This window comes from Odocoileus virginianus, chromosome 10 (genome assembly GCF_023699985.2).
Source record: "Odocoileus virginianus isolate 20LAN1187 ecotype Illinois chromosome 10, Ovbor_1.2, whole genome shotgun sequence".
NCBI lineage: Eukaryota > Metazoa > Chordata > Mammalia > Artiodactyla > Cervidae > Odocoileus > Odocoileus virginianus.
In genome coordinates this window covers 30,990,920-31,012,794 of record NC_069683.1, presented here as the reverse complement: position 1 = coordinate 31,012,794, position 21,875 = coordinate 30,990,920, and the positions used below count along the sequence as shown (strand labels likewise).

General features: G+C 39.4%; 1 protein-coding gene across 1 annotated transcript in view; it reads right to left on the bottom strand.

The window, feature by feature from the left end:
* Nucleotides 1-19,718, bottom strand: part of NLRP14 (NLR family pyrin domain containing 14) — a 37,896-nt gene extending 18,178 nt beyond the window's left edge. Inside the window, exons 1-5 of the mRNA XM_020877497.2 lie at nucleotides 19,371-19,718; nucleotides 17,641-17,712; nucleotides 12,203-13,796; nucleotides 9,915-10,085; nucleotides 7,060-7,227 (exon numbers count right to left, since the gene is read on the bottom strand). Coding sequence (XP_020733156.2) covers nucleotides 7,060-7,227; nucleotides 9,915-10,085; nucleotides 12,203-13,796; nucleotides 17,641-17,712; nucleotides 19,371-19,662 — 2,297 coding nt within the window. The 5' untranslated portion in view covers nucleotides 19,663-19,718. The remainder of the gene's footprint in view (nucleotides 1-7,059; nucleotides 7,228-9,914; nucleotides 10,086-12,202; nucleotides 13,797-17,640; nucleotides 17,713-19,370) is intronic.
* Nucleotides 19,719-21,875: the final 2,157 nt, after the last annotated feature.

Sequence of the window (21,875 nt, the reverse complement as noted above, 5' to 3'; positions counted from 1 at the left end):
GGGGCGAAAGCTGAAACAACCATAAACTACTGTCAAGATTTCAATTATTCATGGCAGCCAACCTGTGTTTTCTGAGTAACTCTGTCCTTAACAGTTAAAACAAGAAGTAAATTAGAAATAAAATTAAGTATTTCTTAAAAGAGGAAGGGAAATAATAACAAAATAAGAAGTGCATATAGAGCACTTATTTTTAGAGACTCATATTTAGATACAACTTGGGCTTTAAACATGCCTGAGAGTAATATCGGCTATTTGTAAGCAGAGTCAGGCAGTAGCATTCCTGGAACTTGGACTTGTTCCACTTATTCCCTTTAACCAAGGACTTGTCAACTTGAGTCCCTTGAGAATTGGGTCTCTACATCAAAATCAGGGTACAGAAAGTTAGGAACAGGAGAAGCTCCCTCCTCAGTCAAGAGTTAGTCCTTAGTGGATGACCTAGAACATGATGTAAAGCTGAAAAACCTCAGCTTGTTCTGAAAAGTTGTTATGGACTGAATTGCACTCCCCAAATGTGTATGTTCCCTGTCCAGTGTGACAGTATTTGGTGATGGGGCCTCTAAGGAGGTAATTAAGGTTAATGAGGTCATAGGAGTAGACTCGCTAATTCAATAGAACTGGTGTCCTCATAAGAGGAGGGAGAGACACCAGGAGTGAGTCCATGTCCAGAAAGGCCATGCGAAGACAAAACAAGAAGGCAGCCATCTGTAAGCAAGGGAGGGAGGCCTCACCAGAAACCAACTCTGCCAGCATTTGATCTCGACCTTCCAGCTTCCAGAACTGTAATAAATAGATTTGTGTTTTCTAAGCTCGCCAGTCTGTGCTATTTTGGGTACTTTATTATGGGATCCTGAGTAGATTAATGCAAAAAGATATTATATCAGCAGCCAACCAGGCAGTTAGGGAAATGAGGGAAATCTTATAAACTATGTATGGATAGAGCTCTTCCAGACAGAAAAGATAGTCCAATATTATGGGACCTGTGGATAAAATATTAAAGCTTAACAGAAAAAGATACATTATACTAAGGGACAGAAAATAAGCACATGTATAAAAAACAAAACTAGGAAACAGAAGAAAATGTTTAGAAAGGCTTCTTTTACATTTTAAATGTATAGGACAATGCAGATTCTGTGAAACAAGAATAGCACATCAGAAGTGAGAATGCTTCACATGGGTTCAATCAACCCAAAAAAACAAAAACAAAGGAAAAACAAAAAACAGATAACTGAAATCTGTATTTGACACAATAGAGCAAAATCAACATAAATAAGTCTAAGAAACTCCCCTAGAAGGAAGAGGGTAAAAGATTATGAGGACAAAAGTAATTCTTACAAAAGTAAGAATTATATAGGAAGAAAGCTACAACCATTGACTATCAGATGCTCTGAAAAAGGAGACACAGAGACAGCACATACAAGAGAGTGAGCCCTGAAGTCATTTTAAACAACTAATTTAAAGAAATAATTTCTGACAGGAAAAAAACAAACATTTCCAGCAGTTCAAAAGTTCAGTTCAATTGCTCAGTTGCTCTGTTGTGACCGACTCTTTGAGAACCCTATGGACTAAAGCATGCCAGGCTTGCCTGTCCATCACCAAATCCTGGAGCCTGCTCAAACTCATGTCCATTGAGTCAGTGATGCCATCCAACCATCTCATCCACTGTCATCCCCTATGCCTCCTGCCTTCAATCTTTCCTAGCATCAGGGTTGAAAGTAACAAAATGTAAAACTAATTTTAAAAAATTCTGAGACCACTAGTGAGAAAGTCTGGGAAGGTGCAGCTGAAGTGGCAGATAATTCTCAGACTTCTCTTTAGAAACCTAGATGTCAGAAAGTAATGTAGCTAAGTCAAAGTGTGCAGAATAGAGTGGAGGCCTCAGACCCAGATATGCTGTCATTCATCTACGAAGGCAATCCAAGGATATAAAGGAAGTCGGCAAAAGTATCATTCACACACACTGCATGAAAACATTAGTTCAAAATTGTACTAGCCAATGGTGCAATGAATCAAAATTAAGATTGTATACAGTGAGAAAGGTGAATTTAAAAAAGACAGACCAAAAAACTAGCAGTACACACTGATTAAAAATTAAATGTGTAAAATTAAGTCTAAATAATTGCTGCAGTCATGTGTGTTGCCCTGATAGAAAGTTTTAGAAGAGTTAAAAAGGTAAAATATCTAGCCCTTGTAATCCTGGATTAAATTAACATACTGGAAATTATATGACAGAGGTTACTAACTGTATTGCTTTACATAGGGTATTTTAAATGCTGTAATCCTGTTGAATTTGATCAAGCATACATATGAGGGGGAACCCTGAAGAGTAATAACTAATAATTACCAATTAAAAACAGGCACTATAATTTGCTGGACATGAAACAAAATGTAGCTCATTTATGAATCAAGAAATAGAAGTGGTACTAAAATGTTAAAAAATGCTTCTGACTGGAGATATAAACAGTATATGCCCCAGAGTCCCTTTGTTCATAACCTATTTTGCTCTTATCTTTTCCATATTATAAGTTTGAGTTTCTCAAACTCTTTTCTTTGTGCCAATTAACAATTTCAGCTATGGACCTCCTAATGCTTGATGAATGAAATATCAGCCTCATAAAAAGAAAATGATCCCTCTTTCTCTTGCATCTGCAAAGAAAAGCAGATGGTATCATAAATCAGAAAATATTTTATAAGAACATTTTTGCTGTTTTATTGTTTTATCATAATAAGGGAATCTCATAGGGTACCTGAACCTTACACATCGTTGCTATGTCTTGTGAGAACAACCACTGAGTGCTTTTAAGTCTGTAATTTTGATTGCCCTGTATAATAATGTATCTCTCTTTAAATACTCAAATTGATATTTTAGAATTCCTAAATGTTACAAATATTAAAGGAATTTTGTTAAATCAGAAAAAAAATTTATCAGTACTCTCATCTCACATTATGATAATAAAAATACATAATTTTTTCTAGAGTTTGAAGGCCCTGTCTTATTATCATCAATATGTAATATCAATCACCAGTGACTCAATCAAAAGGGAAGGTGAGAGCTGAGGTTTGTGACTCCATACTTAACCCCTAAATAATGAACCAGAAAAACAGGGAAGATGCACTAACTTACTTTTAGGTCTTGCTGAAGAACCAGTCTCTTAATGTTGCCACTAAAATGAGGCCTTGGCTGAAAACTTCCAAAGCCCATTTAAAGTAGGCACATTATAATTTTTATTCTTTTGCTGTTCTTAATGATTGCTGTCTGTGGCTCTTTTGAGTTGTCATGGGGCACTGGTCCATAAAGTGGTCCTTAGGCAATGGGACTGAGAGGAAGGAATCTACGCTCCTAGAATAAGTATCTCAGTTCAACAGGTGGTCAGGGTAGAGTTTTATCTGATGGAAGCTGCTACATCTTCATTCATGAGTTGAGGCCCAGTGGAGTTAAGCTCTCCTGTGCTACGGGATTACGGTAAGAATGAGGAGGACCTGCTGTCCTAGAGCGTGAACTCTTGGGGAGCTCAGAACAGCTGTCTGAGTGTATTTTTCTTTTCTAAAAATGAGTGTTGTTTAGTTTGCAGGTTAATTTCTTGTTGTTGCTGAATGTGAGATGAGATTTCTGATATGAACTGGAAATTGATGTACAGCAGAATGGAGTTGTTGCTAAAGCAGAATGGTTACAGAAGTTGTCTGTTACCCACACAGGGGCTGAAGGTACCACAGGTGCCAGGGAAATGATGCTCACAAGAGAAAGGGCCTTTACATTGGTGGGATAGGCTTCATGGGCCTGTTCTAAAGCAAGGTAAATCATGGGATAAGTTAGTTTGGTCCAAAGTTTGAGACTTAAAATGTCTATGGGACTTCTCCCTGATTTTACTAAAGTGAAAAATAAAAATGCACACATGGTTTTTTAGATCACATAAGGTTTTCCATTTCTTTAACAATAAATCTAAATTAAAGAACTTAAATCTTACAGTTCTCTTACAGATCAAATTATTATGCTAATATTTAAAAGAATTTAAATGCAAATATGTGTGTATAATTTAAATGAGTTACATAAATGACATCTTTATAAATTATAATTTTATAAATCTTTGAATCAGATAATATTATAAACATCATGATATCTGGGTCAAGCTTTGAAATATAAAACTGTTTTGCTAAATTTGTAGTTACTAACAGTGATTATACTATCCTTAACATTAAATATATTTTCTAAACCTACTCATTGATTTTGGAGGCTCAGAGTAGTGTAACATTTTAAGAATTAGTAATGTGTGCTTATCTAAAGACATATACAGAAATTAAACTTCAAAGACAGAAAATAAATTACATTCTTATAATAATCTGTTACCATTTCTTGTTCATATTACTCAAATTATAGTAACAAAATCTTACAGTTCCCTTATAGATCAAATTCCCCCAAATCAATGAATTGTCTTATATCCCCTATCACTTGCATTTTAAAAGTTAGGGCTTAAATGTTTAAATGATACTTCATTTAAACCTTATTTGGGTTGATTATGAAGCTGTATGATATGTATGAAGGTTTATTAAAACTGATGAATGAAAGAGATTTTTGTAAGAGAGAAGAGAGGATTGGTAGTTCAGTTTTGAAGTCTCTGCCTGCTGTATCACCTATGCAGGTGGCAGAGCTTCTAGTTTTAAAGTGTATACTCTCACTTTGCCAAAGTCTGTGCATGTTTATCATGACTCATTATGCTTTGAGCACTTAGTGACTGTAAACAATTGTAATAAACTGCAAGTTTCTCAATCCTGGAAAAGCAAACATTTCTACTGGACCATATGCATTCTACCCATTAATATTATAAAATATTCTATTCTACTTAATAATAGAGCCAAGACTGTGGATATTTGACTCAAGTACCTTCTGTTTATATTTGGCAACTAGTCAGTTTCTTCAGGCAACCATTTTAGATGTTCCCTTTCTAGAATGTTAGTCCGCTAACTCAAAACCTTTGAGGACCTAAGGGGTGTTTTGCATTTATACTATTTTGGCATTCTTCAGGGGGCTGTTTGGTGGAACCAACAATCACTCCCTTAACCTTGCTTATAACCACAATAGCAGAGTATAGGCAAACTAAGACAGGATTCTGGGCACAGTTAGGCAGTAAATGCATGTCCAAGATCCCCCCTCCCATGTGTTCAACATATTTTAAGAGCTACCCTGTTATCACAATGTGGAAGAAGTTAATAAGACAGGGAGACTAGATCTTTCTCCTCTTGTGGGGGAAAACCTTTGGTAAATATCAGAGTGAAATATTCACATGAAGATTAGTGATTGTGTGTACCTTTCCAATATGTTCATGTGCAAGGGCTGATATGAGTCTCTATACAATTTAAATCATTTTAAAACACTCTATTTCTAAATTTGCTAAGTCCCTGTAGCACCTAGGGATCATATTTGGTGAAACAGACTGGCAAAGACCCACTAATTTATCAACACTTTCACTGCCTACATCATCTACATTCAGCAGGCAGAGTAAAACATCAAAATGCAATTCTAAAATGTTAAGCTCGGCATGATCTATGCCTAAACTAGACAATCGTGGCCACTCAAGCTGTTTCTAACTCTCATAACAGGAGGCCTAAAGCAAACACAGAACTGGAGTTGTTCCTCGGAACTCCTAGGAGGTTTATGAGACTGATTACTCCCCAGTGGCCACCCACACTGGGAAAACACCCAGTCCTACAGAATATAGTGTTAGACGATTTACAAAGCTCTGATGACTTCTGCCTCCAAACATTCTATGCACTGGTGCAAAAGCCCTGTAATAGTTGACTCGGAGAAATGGTTTTCTATTTGAAAGTCTAGTAATTGGCCTACATCAAGGTTAATCAGTGGAATGCCTTATTCAAATCTCAACTGATGAAAGGAATCTTATCAAGTGCTGCTGATCTGTCAAGTGCCAAGGCATTTTTCTTGGATCCACGGCTCCCGCTACAAGAAAACATCTTTCCCTCCATTTAACAACTCTTTGCTGCTAATACGTTTTATGCTTGGATAGAGGAGAAATTCCCTCAAAATGACTTAAAATGTCCTTGTAGTTGGTAAAACCAATACCCTAGGCTGACCTGCTGACAGCTGAACTCTACACATGATCAAGAATTAACCAACAACTTTCCAGATATTCTGTGAATTTCATCCCGTAAAAACTGGTGAGACTTTAAAAAATCCCAATGATATTTTTGCCTATTGTCAAAAAGAAGGTCTTGTTTCAGACTTCACTTGTTTTTTTCCCACATAGAGATTATAATTTGCTTCCCACAAATACAGCCTTACCTTGGCCCCTCATGTATCAAGGTTCAGTCTTGCTCCCCTAAACTGAACCTAGGGATTTCAAAAACTTCTAAGGTAAAACTTACTGTAATGACTTTTTGTTTTTCTTTTTTTGGTTATTTTTACTTTGTCAGAAGTTGATTTAAGTGCCTTTCCTTGGAAAATAAGATCTTTCCTGAAATCTGTTACACAATGTGGAGACCAAGTATGACTGCTAACCTTCTCACTTTTGTAAAGAAAGGCAATCAGGCCTGTCAGTAGTGTGTGAAAGCTAGCAAGTCCCTTGACAGCTGGTCCAGTGTTCTTCCTCAACTTCCTGACCTGGTCACTGTGTTGCAATTATAAGGTAAGGGGGGTTCACTATCCAAAATTAAGTTAAAAAAATTTAGTCCACCACAGCATTGCACACCCTACCCCACTGTTGGTGCATTCTTTTCTGGGAGAGTTCAAAGATACAGTGAGCATGCCTGCATTTAAATATGAAAAACTTACAAATTCTGGGTCTGCTCCCATTTTTTACCCCCCAGACTTAGAAGATGGAGACATAGAGAACTATACAATGAGGGAGTTCTTCAGTGGGGGAGGTGGGAGGAGGAGGAAAGAAGCCTGAATCTGTTAATCCCTGCTATTTCGTATCAGGAAAGTAAATTTAAGTTAGCCCAAAGAATAGCAAGTCCAAGCTGTTAAGAGTCTATTTGGACAGACAAAAGTCTCAATTATAAACACACACACACACACACACACACACACACACACAACTCATGACTTACCTTAGATTCTGTAGTTTACAGTCTGGGTGTTTCAAGGCGTCACATAATGACTTCGCTCCATTATCCCCTATATCACTCCCCTTCAGGTCAAGATGTATCAGATTCTGATTGTGAGTCAAAGAACTAGAGATACCCTGACAGACATCAGGGAAAGAAGTAAATCTCAACCTTCAGAAGAAAAAATACACAGGAGAGATTACATCATCATCTCTGTCCCTGATTACAACATCCTTTTCTTTTCAAGCCCAGCTCTTAAGTACTGTCTAACTATTTCTGCCATCTCTTATCTGACACCAGGTTTCTCACATTCCAGGTCAAGATCATACACTCAGGATTCAGCATGCTGCCTAGGAAAAAGACCAGGTTATGACTCAGATGTCCATGATATCCTGACAACCAATACTCTCAATTTTTTTTTAACCTTGAAGGAAAAGAAGGTGTAACCTAAGGAAAGCAGAAAAGGGTTTGTTTTTTTTTTAAACTCTTTAGTCTCAGGAACGATGATCAAATATTATTGGGGCTATTCCAAATATTGCAGTTACAACATTAACTCACAACATTAATCCTTTAAATAAGCCAATGTGAGTTCACAGTTAATATCAACTATTTGATATGCATAATTAGCAAAACACAGTTTTTCAAAATATTTCCTGTCATCCCATGGGCTTTGTTAGGTGTAGAAAGAGAGACAGCTGAAAGCAAAATATGAAGTAAGTTAAATCAGCCAATTTTTAAATTTCCATCTCCTAACTTTGTCAGAGACTTCAGACTGGGTCCTCTAGTGCCACTGCTGGCCCCAAATGCCCAGTATGGTCACACTTCTCACTAACCGTTCAGAAACCTCTGTGATAGCATCTCCCTTCCCTTTTGCAGATAACTCACCCTTTGCCCTCACCCCTCATCCAGCCAAGCACACCAATAAAATAAAGCTTTATATCCATTTAGAGTGCTAGGGATCATCATATAGTAAAGGTGCCTAATGCACTCACTAAACATAAGTTGAAAGTACAATCCCCTTGTCAGGGAAAAGGGATTTGAGTAAGTAAGATGACACTAAGGTGAGAAAGACTGAGAGCCGTCTTCATGGTGGTGTCCATTGTAAGAGACTCTCACATTCTAAAAGAGGGAGCCATTTAATCCCAGAGAAGACATTGCATGCTGCGTTGCCTCAGTTGTGTCTGACTCTTTGCGACCCCTTGGACTGAAGCCCAGCAGGCTCCTCTGTCCATGGGATTGAAGCCCAGCAGGCTCCTCTGTCCATGGGATTCTCCAGGCAAGAATACTGGAGTGGGTTGTCATGCCCTTCTTCAGGGGATCTTCCCGACCCAGGGATCAAACCCATGTCTCTTATATCTCCTGTTTGGCAGGCAGGTTCTTTACCACTGGCACCAACTGGGAAGCCCCAGTATTAGCTGATGTTGAGATTTGTGTTGGTGGCATCCAGTGAAGGGACACTATGGGGGAGATGAAGGCAGCTAAGTGAAAAGGACTTAACTACTTCATCATCACCTATGGGCAAATGTCAACAACATTTATAAATATATGCAAGACCAGACTTCATCTACTCACTTGAGATTCTAAGGGAAATATGTAGAGGGAAGCCTGTTTCCTGAAAAAAGAAAACTTATCTCCAGTGCTAATGGAAACAAGAAGTCTCAATTATTTGTTCAGCATTCACTACATATTACTGAGCACCAATCAGGCCTTGGGCACATTGATGGGCATTGAATACAGAAAAAAATAGGATCAGTTCCAGCTCCTGGTGGAGCCAACAGACAAGAGAGAGAGATGTGAACAAGCAAATGTAAAAAAGTGGTAAGGTATCTAAAATCAAATGAAGATATAAAAATTTTGAAAAGCAAATAGCAAATGTTAGCAAGGATGAGGAGCAGCTGGAATGCATACATGATGCAGGCAAGATTATAAAATGGTAAAATCACTTTGAAGAACTAGCTGGGAATTTTTTAAAAAGTTAAATATATATCTATGAGCTAACAATTCCATCCCTAGGTATTAGCCCAAGAGATAAGAACAAGTCATAAAAAACGTTGATACAAAATATTCATAGAAGCCTTATTCATAACAGCCATAAACTGGAAACAATCCAGAGATCCATTAACAAGAAAATGAGTAAGCAACTTGTAGTATATCATTACAAGGGAATGCTAATCAGTAATTAAAAGAAATGAATGATTGAAACATGCAATAACATGAATTTCAAAAAACATTTTGTTGAGCAAAACAAGATGAACACAAGAAACACATACTGTATGAATCAATCTAAAATGAGTTCCAAGATCAGACAAAGCTAATGTACAGTCATAGAGGTCAGAAAGTGGTTGCCTTTAGGACAGGACAGAGTGAGAGAAGTAAGTAGAGGAAAGACTACATGGAAACTTTACGAGGTGAGGGAATTATACTCTATCTTGTTTTGGGTATTTGTTACAAAGGCGTATACAACTGTCAAAACCTAATGAACTAAACACTTAACATCTGTGTGTTATACTGAATGGGGAAAAAATAGTATGTTCTGGAACTTGTCTTTGAAAATGCTTTGTTGACCTGCCTAGAATGCCTTAGTTCTATATTCCTCTTTATCTAGAAAATTCCTAATCAAGCCTCAAAAAGCCAGGTCAACCACTTCTACGCTCTGTTGCTCTGTGCAGTTTTCCCCAGAAAAAGTGACTTATGTTCCCACAACTCCAGATGTTTCCATAGTTGGTGTTCTTAGAGTATTTTATGCAGTAGATTTTAATTTCTGTTTACTACTAGTTCCCTCTAATAAGTAGAAGTGGGAGGTGGGATAAAGAAAGAAAGTAGAATAACTCCATTACATTTTCTCACATCAGACTTACAGTAGTTTTTGTAGTTTACAGTTTGGGTGCCTTAGTTCTTGATTAAAAATCCTCATTGCTAGTTCATCAAGGTTGCTGTGACACAAGATCACTTCTCTCAAGTGTTCATTTGTATGAAGCACAGAACAGAGGTCTTGCCACCAATGAAAAATGTGACTGCCAGCCCTTTGCCTAAATGATTAGAAAAAGAAAAGACCAACAAATCTGTTTCAGCTCAGGCAACTCTCAGAAGATGGTACTGAGTGAAAGCAAGCATCCTTTGCTACTCAGTTATGAGTAACTCAAAGGAGTGGTTGGAATTTGGAGTCTATATACCTCAATTACTAGAGGAAAGGCAGAGGGAGAAAGGGCACTTATAGGAAAACAAATGACTTTTTGGAAAGGTAAACAGGCCCCTCGGAGGAGAGACTGAAGATATGATGGTGATGATAATGTCTGAGTGTGGTGCCAATTGCTGTTTTCATAAATACAAGATTAGAGTTACTCTGGGGAGGGGATTTATGACAGCTAATTTAAAATGCTGAGATCTTTTGGAAGGCTCTGCTTTTAGGCAAATAAGGAATTCTGGGAACTCAAATGCCTTCAATTCAAAATAATTCCTATGTAAAAACTGTATATTTTGAAATGCAATACAGTGATCCGCTTCACTACTCAATAAATATTGGTTCCCCCAGGCCTTGCTTAAACTGGGATGAATGACATCACAGAGGGGTGGTCTCTACATCACTCGGGGTCTTATATTTGAGAAAACTTAAAATTGAGATTGAGGTGGTAAACCATTCATTCAGACATTCAAGTGCTTACTGCATACTATGTATAAAATGGTGAACAAGACAGAGATCCCACTCTTGTGAGCTTTACAATGTAGTTATGTCACAAAATAGGCTGAGGTCACCTGTAATGTCTCTTAAAAAAACACGGGATTATCGGTCTCTTATTTTCACAGCAATGGCAACTCTAGAATCAGATAATACTGTAACACAGATGAGGGGAAAGTAGCCACAGACTAGCAACACAGTTTCTAAAATTCCCTCCTAATACTTATTATTAGGCATAAAATACATTCTGATGTTCTGGGTTCAATCATGTCTTCTATAAGTAAAACTATGAAGTCAGCATTAAGAAAACTGACTGCAGGTGATTACTCATAACTCCCTAAGGACAGGAAAGGTCATGGCATCCCAGCCTACAATTCCTACTCCCACAGTTCCAGGAGAAATGAAATGCATGTTCTTATAAGAGGAATACATTTGTATGTAATGGCAATGAGAAAACTTGGGTAAAGTTGGAAAACCAAGTACCTATAATCAGATGTGTAACCTCAATCAAGTTATGTTCCTTCCTGGTACCTTAGTTTTTTACAAGTAAAACAGAAATAATAGCATCTACGTAGGATTTTTGGAGACTAAATGACTGGGACTTAGAGACATATTGGGTATGTGTTAAGCAAATGTTAGCTATTATTTGATCTGCGCTTGAATAACTTATAACTGTACTCTAACTTTCTGGCTGAACTTCTCTGAATCTCAGTTTTATAATCTTAAAAATAATTTGAGATATGGTTTTGACCAGCATTAACCTGGACAACATGTTAAATATTCTGTGATTATATAGCTGTGTGCCACATAGTAAGCCCTCAATCAATTAAATCTGGAACTGCTACCATAGTTGAAGAGAGTTAGAAAAAGTAACTTGAGAAAGGAGAGAGGGTAAAATAATATGCATAAAATGCTGAAGGTGCATTTAGTCTTTCAAAACATTCCTTCAGCACCTACTATTTCTTATAGTGTTAAGGGTGTTAAAGGGCTAAATCTTTCATGCAAAGGCCAAACTACATCAAGGTACTAGAGAAGGTGAGTGGGGTCAGTAAAGTGAAACAGCCCAAACAAATGACCTATGTACTGTGGGTTCAGCAAGAAATTCCTGGTCCCTATTTTTTTTAAAAAGAATATATTACAGTGGATGGACGTTAGCACTGTGCTGCCTCCCTGAGAACTGAAACACTCATTCCCTAGTTGCTGGGAGCTCTCAGCCGAGTGCTTCTCTGGGGATCACCCTCAGGCCAAGACAGCAACAGCAGGCGCATTTTTGCCCATTCCTCACCAGTAGCTGTGACTGGTCAACAGGGGGTTTCAGTGCCTGGCCTCCTTGTCTCAAGGTGGGACAATGCTGAAAGGTTATCCTGGCTCTGGGACCTCAGTTAAACAACTCCTCCCCTCCCTCTGACAACGTCTACCTCCTTCACTCCCTTGCAGGGCACTTTCAGGGAACTGACCTAACCCACTTACCAAGTTTCAGGTGGGAAGCTTGAGTTTAACATCTTCTTCTCAAATACCTCAGTTACCATCAGCTTCATGGTCCGTAAACACTGGCAGTGCTTTAGGCAGAATGAAGATAAAGGCAAATGGATTTCCTCATAAATATTAATGACAACCTTTTGGAAATATCTCATTGCCTGGCTTACAAATACATCATCTTGAGTCTCATACAAGTGGAAAAACAACTCCAGAAAAACCAGGTGTGATGGAAGCTGTTCACTGTTTCCCAGCATTTCCATCCACTGAAGTATTGTCCATTTCACCTCCAGTGACATTGTACAGTTAAAAGTTTCCTCCAGTTGTTTCATTCGATCTTCATTCAAAAGGCCAAACAAAAAGCATTTCATCTGTAGCAAGTGGGGATCTTTATAACTGCTGCTTTCAAGCACCAGCTCCAAATTGTCAAAAGACTGAAGGGAATCGTCTCTGGTGTTCCAACTGCTTGGCAACACATAGAACATTGCTGCAAAAAACTCCTGAATGTGTAGGTGGGTGAACACATAGCAGTTTTCATACTCTGTGTCCTTTTGAAGAATATTTGTGTCTAGGAAAATTGAAACATCAGATTTCACTAGCCCATGTCTTCTGAGATTTTCCTTGTAAAATACATATGTCATAGTCCATATTCCTTGGGCAGCCAAGTGGCACAGGCTCCTCAGTTGGGTTTGGCTGGGTAAACCAGGAAAGCTTCTATCTACTTGTGTCAACAAGTTAGAGATATAGCAGGCAAACAGAGAAGTGGTTGTCTTGCAAGTCAGCGTGATATCACCACCCTTTTCCATTTGCTGCTCCAGACAATTACAAACGACCCAGCACACTGCGGGGACTTTGCACATGTTAAAAAGCATCACATTGTTCCTTAGGGAACTGAATACTTGCAAGGCCCAACTCTGGTCTTCAAAAAACTGGTAAATATATTCCTGTCTTGCATCCTCAGACATACCTAGTAACTGTATAGAATGCTGATTCTTCAACAAAGGCTTTAGTTTCTTCCAAGCTGTGAGTTTTGTCGTCACCAACAAGGAAGACTCAGGGAGCATCACTTTTCTCAGCAAACTACTCATGAGGAAGGACACAGGGTGCACTTGGGTCCAGTCTGCACACAGCACAAACTCAGGTTCCTCAAAGGCAAAGTTCAGTTCATCAAAACTATCAATAATAAAAAGAAGACTACCTGGCTGGGACATAATCCTTTCAATGGGACCTTCTGTGCTGGGCCAGTCCTTTGACAGCAACTGAACAAAGCTTCTCTCTCTCAACTGGTTAATTTCTCTTGCATTGAGATAAAATACATAGGTAAATTTCTGCTGGTAGAGGTTGCCCTGTGCCCAATCTAACATCATCATTCTCACCAAAGTTGTTTTGCCTATTCCAGCAGCCCCTTGAAGGACCACTGTCTGTGGCTGCTCTTCAGTTCCGACATCATCAAACAAACGTTCCAACAATTCTCGGCCTTCCTGAGCAATTTCATGACAGAAATTTTCAGATTTCCCAAGCAAATGGTTCTTATCTAACATGATGCGAAATTTTTCCCTTATCTGAATTCTGTATTCTGCTCCATCACCTAAGTCAGTTAGAAGAGAGATTGAAAAAAAAAAAGATACACATGATCAAAATTAATTCTATGATTTGCAATGTTAAGAATATTGGACATAGAGTAGGAGTGATACAGGCTGAAATCAAAGCACAGCTGGTTTAGATGAGAAAGGAATGTAAATAAAACAAAAATATTCCGTGGGTTTAAAACTCACATTATAAATTGTGAAAGAAAAAGAATTGACAATGCAGAAATTTATGATGGAAAATAAAAATTAGGTTCATTCCAGAAGCATTTTTTCTTCTTTGTACTTCTATAGAGGAAAAAAAAAAATGGTATGTATGGAGAACAGAGCCATTCTCCACATAAAAAGAGAACATAGGCAACAATTAACAATAACAGCCAGAGAGGATCTGAAGACAGACCTGAATCTATAGATCAAAGTAATCTTCTTTATACAGATAAAACATTAATGGGCATGAACAGTTGCAAACATGTTTCTCAAGGAGCAAGAGGGTTGAGGCCCACACTGAGCTTCTCAGCCCTGGGGTCCTGCCCTAGGAAGATGAGCCCATGGAACATTTGGCTTTGAAGACAGCAGGGTTTACTTTCAGGAGAGCCAGGAAGGCTGTGAGAAACACAGACTCTGCTCTTAAAGGGCACACACAAAATCTCATATGTTGAGACCCAGAGTAGAAGCAGTAATATGAAAGGAACTTGAGTAAGTAGCTGATCTTGGAGAGCCTCCTAGAGAGGCAGAAGGCACCTGGGAATTATCCTCACAACACTGACAGCAGCCACTTTGGGAGTTGATTCTACCAGGAAAACACGGGTGCTGTCAAGAGCCATTTTGGAATCCTTCCTCTAGTTCACTAGCACCAGGACCCAGCCATGTCTACCAGCTAGTCAGCACTAGTCCCTGGGGCCCTACCTACCAGCAGGGAGACACCAGCTCCAAGATATCTTAGGTTCCTCAGTTAGCTTCCCCGGAATCCAGCCCAACCACCAGTGGACCAGAAGTGGCCCTGGAATCTGGCCTCATCTACCAGCTGTAGGACCCCCAGGTCACAGCCAAACCTGGATCCGCCCATCAGTGGGTCAGCACTAGCCCTGGAACCCCCCAGAGCTCCACAGCTGGTCACCTCTGGATCTGGCTCCACCCAACAACAGACCAGCCAGTCCTGGCACCCCTGTACTCCCAAAGCCAGGCACTTGTGATCTGGCCCTACCCACCACCAGGTCATCCCAGACTGTGCAACCAGTCAAAACATGCCCCAACCCCACCCAATGGCAGGTTAACATCAGCTCTGGCAAACCTGGGTCTGAAGCCAGCCACAACCCAGCCCCACTCACCAGTGGGACAGCACCCAGACAGGGACTCCCCAGGCCATGCAGCCAGCTCCTCTGAGATCAGTTCTACCAGCAGCCAGTATCCTCTGCACTAGGCAGGGCCTAGCAGCCAACTGGACCAGGGGCCAGCCATGCCTACCAGTGTGTCCACAGTAGCCAGCCCTGCCACAACAGAAGGGCCCAGGGGACCCACACATGGGTCACCCCCAGAGCATATGGCTCTGCCGACCAGGGGGAGGTGTACTGCTGGGCCTCGTAGGACAGACCTACCTAATACATAGAAACAGACACAAACACAAGGGGGCTAGACAATGTGCTACTAAACAACTAATGGATCACTGAAGAAATTAAAGAGGAAATCGAAAAATACCTAGAAATAAGTGAAAATCAAACCACAATGATCCAAATCCTATGGGCTACAGCAAAAGCAGTTCTAAGAGGGAAGTTGACAGCAATAAAATCTTACCTCAGGAAACAAGAAAAATCACAAATAAACAACCTAACCTTACACCTAAAGCTAGAGAAAGAAAAACAAACAAACCTAAAAATAGAAGAAGGAAATAAATCATAAAGATTAGAGCAGAAATAAATGAAACAGAGATAAAGAAAACTATAGCAAAGATCAGTGAAACTAAAAGCTGGCTCTTTGAAAAGATACACAAAATTGATAAACATTTAGACAGACTCGCCAAGAAAAAAAGGGAGCGGGCTCAAATCAATCAAATTAGAAATGAAAAAGAAGAAATTACAAGGGACACCACAGAAACAGAAAGGGTAATAAGAGACTACCACAAGAAACTACATACCAATAAAATGGACAACCTGGAAGAAATGGACAAATTCTTAGAAAGAAACAATCTCCCAAGATTGAACCAGGAATAAATAAAAAACATGAACAGACCAATCACAAGTACTGAAATTGAAACTGTGGATCATAACAAAAGTCCAGGACCATGGCTTCACAGGTGAATTCCATCAAACATTTAGAGAAGACTTAACATCCACCCTTCTGAAACAATTCCAAAAAATTTCAGAGGAAGTAATACTTCCAAACTCATTCTATGAGGTCACCATTACCTTGATACCAAAATCAGACAAAGATTCCACAGAAAATTACAGGCCAATATCACCGTTGAGCCTAGATGTAAAAACCCTCAACAAAACACTAGCAATCCAAATTCAACAACACATTAAAAGGATCATACACCATGATCAAGTGGGATTTATCCCCAAGGAGAGATCAGTATCTGCAAATCAATAAGTGTGAGACACTGCATTAACAAATAATAAAAATCATACAATCATTTAAATAGATGCCAAAAAAGCTTCTGACAAAATTCATATCCATTTAGGATAAAAACTTTCCAGAAAGTGAAGATGACCATGTCACCCAAGGCAACCTACAGATTCAATGCAATCTCAATCTGAATACTAATGGGATTTCTTCCTCCATACATTCTCTCAGAACATAGTATATTTTTCATTCACAGCACATATCTCAAGCTGGAATTAGTTTAATTTTTTAAAGTATATCATTCTTTTCTTTGTTCTACTAAGGCCTTCACTACAGACATCTAACAAAGTTCAGATCCCACTAAATTATCCTTATTTCTCCCTCAAGGGAAGGAATGGTATTAGAAGTCAGATACTCTTTTTTATGGTATAACATCTCAGACACTGCTGCACTTTTTAAAAATCAGGGTTACAAGGATAATCTACTTTCTTTGTAATACTTTATCTATCTTCCAAATTTTAAAAAGCAAATTGCTATGGAGGTAGAATCTTGGTTTCCTAAATTTACAGCTCATCAAACCAAAAAAATAAACTTCTTTATATTGTATAAGAAATCACAGCCCAAGCAGGAACTTATCTTCAGAATCATTTAATAAAATAGGAGATTTTTACTTATTAGTTCTTGGAACAAAGTAGGCTCTCAGTTATTTTTGAATGAAATAATGTAGCCCATTAAAAAGCAGCATAGCTGAGTTAAGAACAAAGCTCCTCACATGGTCCCAGTTTCTCTGTATTATACTTCGATTTATAGAAACTGGGATTCAGCTTATATAGAATTCAAAACAAAGCAAGCAGGCTGGAAATGGCATTGAATTCGGACGAAGAAAACCTGGTCATTGAAATTATATTTTATGTAGATTAGTTGGTCACCATCCTGGAACTCAATTACAGCATCATTTTGAACAGAAGAGATGCAACAAGCCAAATTGTCCCTGCCAACTCTTATGAACTGTTCAGTGCATAAAACAAGATATCAAGATACCTTTGTTCATCAGACTATCAATTGTGACAAGGTCATTTCTAAAGACTCTGATTTAACATGGTCCTGTGTCTGATTTTGTCCAGAGAGCTAGTTTTGTCAATTCTTTCTGAATGATAATCACTGAGTAGGGAGTATATCCTAAGAAATTAGCAAGAGTTGAACAAAAGTCCCCTGAGAGATAATCTTCCCCCATTATGCTTCAAAAGCTCAAACCTCCCAAATCTGACAAAGAGTCCACCTACTTACCCAGCACTGCTTCCTGATCACCCTGTACCTCTCTGGCCGTGGTGTCCTCTGGTCTCACGGTCTGGGCTGTCCCTGCAACAGGTTCCAAAAGGAACATGAGATTTACAAAAAAAAAAAAAAAAAAAGAATTTGCTGATGGCCACACAGGGGCCAGCATTTTCCTCAGTGGTCCAATTCTGTGATCATCTGGATTTAAAATACTAGAGCCAACCGACCCCAGACTCCACCAGCTTAGCTGACGGAAAAGTGATGCGGTGCGAACACTGAGGCAGGACACTTCTTGCCATGCCTCCCACCCTGTCACTCTGAGACAAGTGGTCTAGTCTAAGCCCGTTTCCTTGTCTGTACTGACCTCACAGGGATGTGGTGAGGCTCAAAAGAAATAATGGACATACATTTTGGAGCTGTAAAGCCTTAAATGTGGGTAAGGAATTTTAGATGTCTACAGTATTTCACACCTGGGAATGACAAAAAATAGTTTTTATGTCCCTTAATATTTTTTTTTGCCCATTCCTCGTATTTCAGCAAAGATTTAAGGTCATATTTGAGTATTCGCTTCAGTCATGTCTGACTCTATGCGACCACAGACGGCAGCCCACCAGGCTCCTCCATCCCTGGGATTCTCCAGGCAAGAACACTGGAGTGGGTTGCCATTTCCTTCTCCAATGCATGAAAGTGAAAAGTGAAAGTGAAGTCGCTCAGTCATGCCTGACTCTTAGCGACCCCATGGACTGCAGCCTACCAAGTTCCTCCGTCCATGGGATTTTCCAGGCAACAGTACTGGAGTGGGGTGCCACTGCCTTTTCCATCTTAAAATTTAGACTAACCTAGTGGTCATGTATGGATGTGAGAGTTGGACTATAAAGAAAACTAAGCACCAAAGAATTGATGCTTTTGAACTGTGGTGTTGGAGAAGACTCTTGAGAGTCCCTTGGACTGCAAGGAGATCCAACCAGTTCATCCTAAAGGAGATCAGTCCTGGGTATTCATTGGAAGGACTGACGCTGAAGCTGAAACTCCAATACTTCGGCCACCTCATGTGAAGAGTTGACTCATTGGAAAAGACCCTGATGCTAGGAGGGATTGGGGGCAGGAGGAGAAGAGGACAACAGAGGATGAAATGGCTGTATGGCATCACCAACTCGATGGACATGAGTTTGAGTAAATTCTGGGAGTTAGTGATGGAGGCCTGGCGTGCTGCGATTCCTGGGGTCGCAAAGAGTCAGACAGGACTGAGCGACTGAACTGAACTGAACTGAATTACTTTATTTGTAGTTTAGGCAAAGGAACACTAGATGGGGCAATTCTTTCTAATCACTCTGTTCTTTTAATCATTCTAATCGGTACCAGATGGACAAATTAGTGCCAATTAAGGAGCCATACTCTGGAGAAGGGCATGGCGACCCACTCCAGAATTCTTGCCTGGAGAACCCCATGGACAGAGGAGCCTGGCAGGCTACAGTCCGTGGGATTGACAGAGCTGGACATGACTGAAGCGACTTAGTATTAGCATATCCTAAGGAGCCATACTGAACAATAGTACTCAAAACTCTTTAGCCTTTTAGTGCTCCTCAAATGATCCAACAAACTCCCATATATACCTGAGCACCATGGAACTTGTGTACCAGAGAATGGTCTGGACTTCATTCCCAAGTCCCTTTCACAGAATCAATGGGCTTCAGGAAGCACCACCGTCTCCCCACCCCAGGTATGTCTCCAACATCACTCACAGTTGATCTCTGCTTTTGCTCTCTCACACAGATCCTTCAGGTTCATCTTGCCAAAGATACTGAGAGCCACCTCCCAGGCTTGCTCTCCTGGATAATACTTGTTCATCAAGTCAGCCAAATCCTTCCGCTTGGCCTTTTTCACTTCAGACCAGGGTATCCTGCAGGACCCGGGTTCCAGGGTCTCATTCTTTAGAAGTGACTTGAATCTAATTAATTCCTCTCTGTTTAGCTCCTCTAAATACAACAGCAGCCCAAAATCAGAAAAGAAGGAGGACGACGACAAATGTGTCATCTTGTCTATGGATTAATATTCAAGCTTCAGTGGGGAAAGATAATCCAAAGAACATGGGATAACTGGGACCTGTGGAAAAGTAAGATTAGAGAATGAAATACCTCTAAAAACACAGACTAATTCAACAAACTTATTGAAGCCCACTGTTTCAGGCTCAGTACTAACCTCCTGTCCACTAATATATTTTCTATCATAAGAGCATTTCTCTAATTATGTTTCTTCCACCTTCCCCAGAGTTGCTCCCAGCCCCATGCTTATGAGCTGTAAGAAATCAAGGAAGGCAATCCATCTCTCATTACTCTTCTGCAAAGCGAGGACATCAGAACCAATCTCAGAGGACTATGGTCTGGATTAAATGAGGTAGAGTTCATGTATCACCTGGCTCAGAACAGGCTCCTACTAAGTACTGGCAAATTTCTTCATTCACTCTCTCCCCTACCAACACCCAACATACATCTCCAACTATAAAATGTTATTATTGTACCTCCACCATTACTCGTAAAGCACAGCATGCAATTGGCATATGTCACCTTTTTCCTAGTCTGGTCATGTCAACTCTAGTCACAAATCCATACCAGTTCCTGATGATCTGTATTCCCTAGCTCACAAGCTCCTTTCACATCTATTCAATACCAAAATTATTATAAATGGGTTCAAAGGCAAAGCCCTTCCAAAAGAGCATTCTCGGCCATCCCTGACCTCGAGTCTCATGACTTCATTCCACTCCAGCACTTCACTCCAATGTTCTCACTCAGACTTTATCATCAACTACTCAAACACTGTAGAATCTTTTAAACTCAAACTAATACTTTCTAGTTAACTCAACAGTTTCATCCCCTCACTCCCATGACAGTTCTTCAAATGCTATTAAATCTTAGTCTTTTGAGCGTTGTGTTTTCCTTATTTATCAGCCATCTTAAGGCCCTTATTCAATTTCTTACTTAGCACAGGAACTCCAGTTAATCATTTAAATCTTATCTTCAAGTTCCCCATCACCTCTTCAGTGATTTGCCTAAAGGGACAGAGTTAGTAAGTGATACACCTAGAACTCACCTTAGATATTTCTTCAAGCCCTCCTTTCTTTTCCAGCCTTTCATATACCACCTGCTATTCCTGCCAGTGGGACTGGAAAAGATGAACTGGGGAAGAAAAAAATGTACAGGGGGAAATTTTCCTTCTTAAACAGAAGGTGAATTATCTCAAAATTAAAAGATAAATTAGGACTTTCTCACATAATAATTGGTGAGTTATCAGCTGTTTCAAGATTGTTCTTGTTTACTTTAATGGCACTGTAGAAATACTCTACATTATAGATAGAATCCAATCAAAACAGGTTCTACAATAATTTTTTAAAGGAAGCAAAAAGGAGTCAATTTGAGGAAACTTCAAAGGAACACTAACATTTCTCCAGAATATACAAAATATGGTAGGTGAAGAAAAATGTGATATAGAATACCACAGCCTCAACTTCCTGCCCAGAAATGTACAGTTATCACTGTGCGGGGGCTTATCTGTTCCTTCTTTTCCTGTAACAAAAGATGTGAGTGGTAGCTCCTTTTCCATAGCTCATTCCTTCACCTGTGATCTGAATCTCATCAGCATCAGGAATTAAGGGACTTAGTCCATCAAAAATCTCTCTTCCCTTCTCAAGTCTCAACTTCTCCCTGTCCTCTAGGTCCTTCTCACCAGCATTTAAACATGCCCAAGTTCACCTTAGTCTTTTAGAAATATTTCCTTTACTCCATATCTCCTTCATCTTCAAACATCCTCAGTCTTCTATACTTTACCTATTATACCCCCTTGCAATCTAACTTTTGCTACCCCAGTTTCACTGGAAAAACTCATACCAATGACCACTGTGTAAAACCCAATAGGTAAGCATTTGGAGGATTCAATTTCTATATTTTTAAGTAGGAATAACAACCTGTAGGAATAGATAGGAATAACCTACCTCTGCAAGGATTAGAAGATAATGCATGCCCCTAATTTATAGCGTCCCATATATATATAATATTACAACTTTAACAGTGTCTTAATTCTTGATGTTCTTTCTCTTTGGCTCTTATAATACCTCATGCTTCCTTCATCTTCCTCCTGTCTTTCTAGTTGTTCCTTTGAGCCAAGATTTGTTAACTTCTGAATCCCTTGGGTTTCTACAAAATGATATCTACAACTCTGATTGAGTACAATATGCCTTGGCCTCCTTTCCAAAG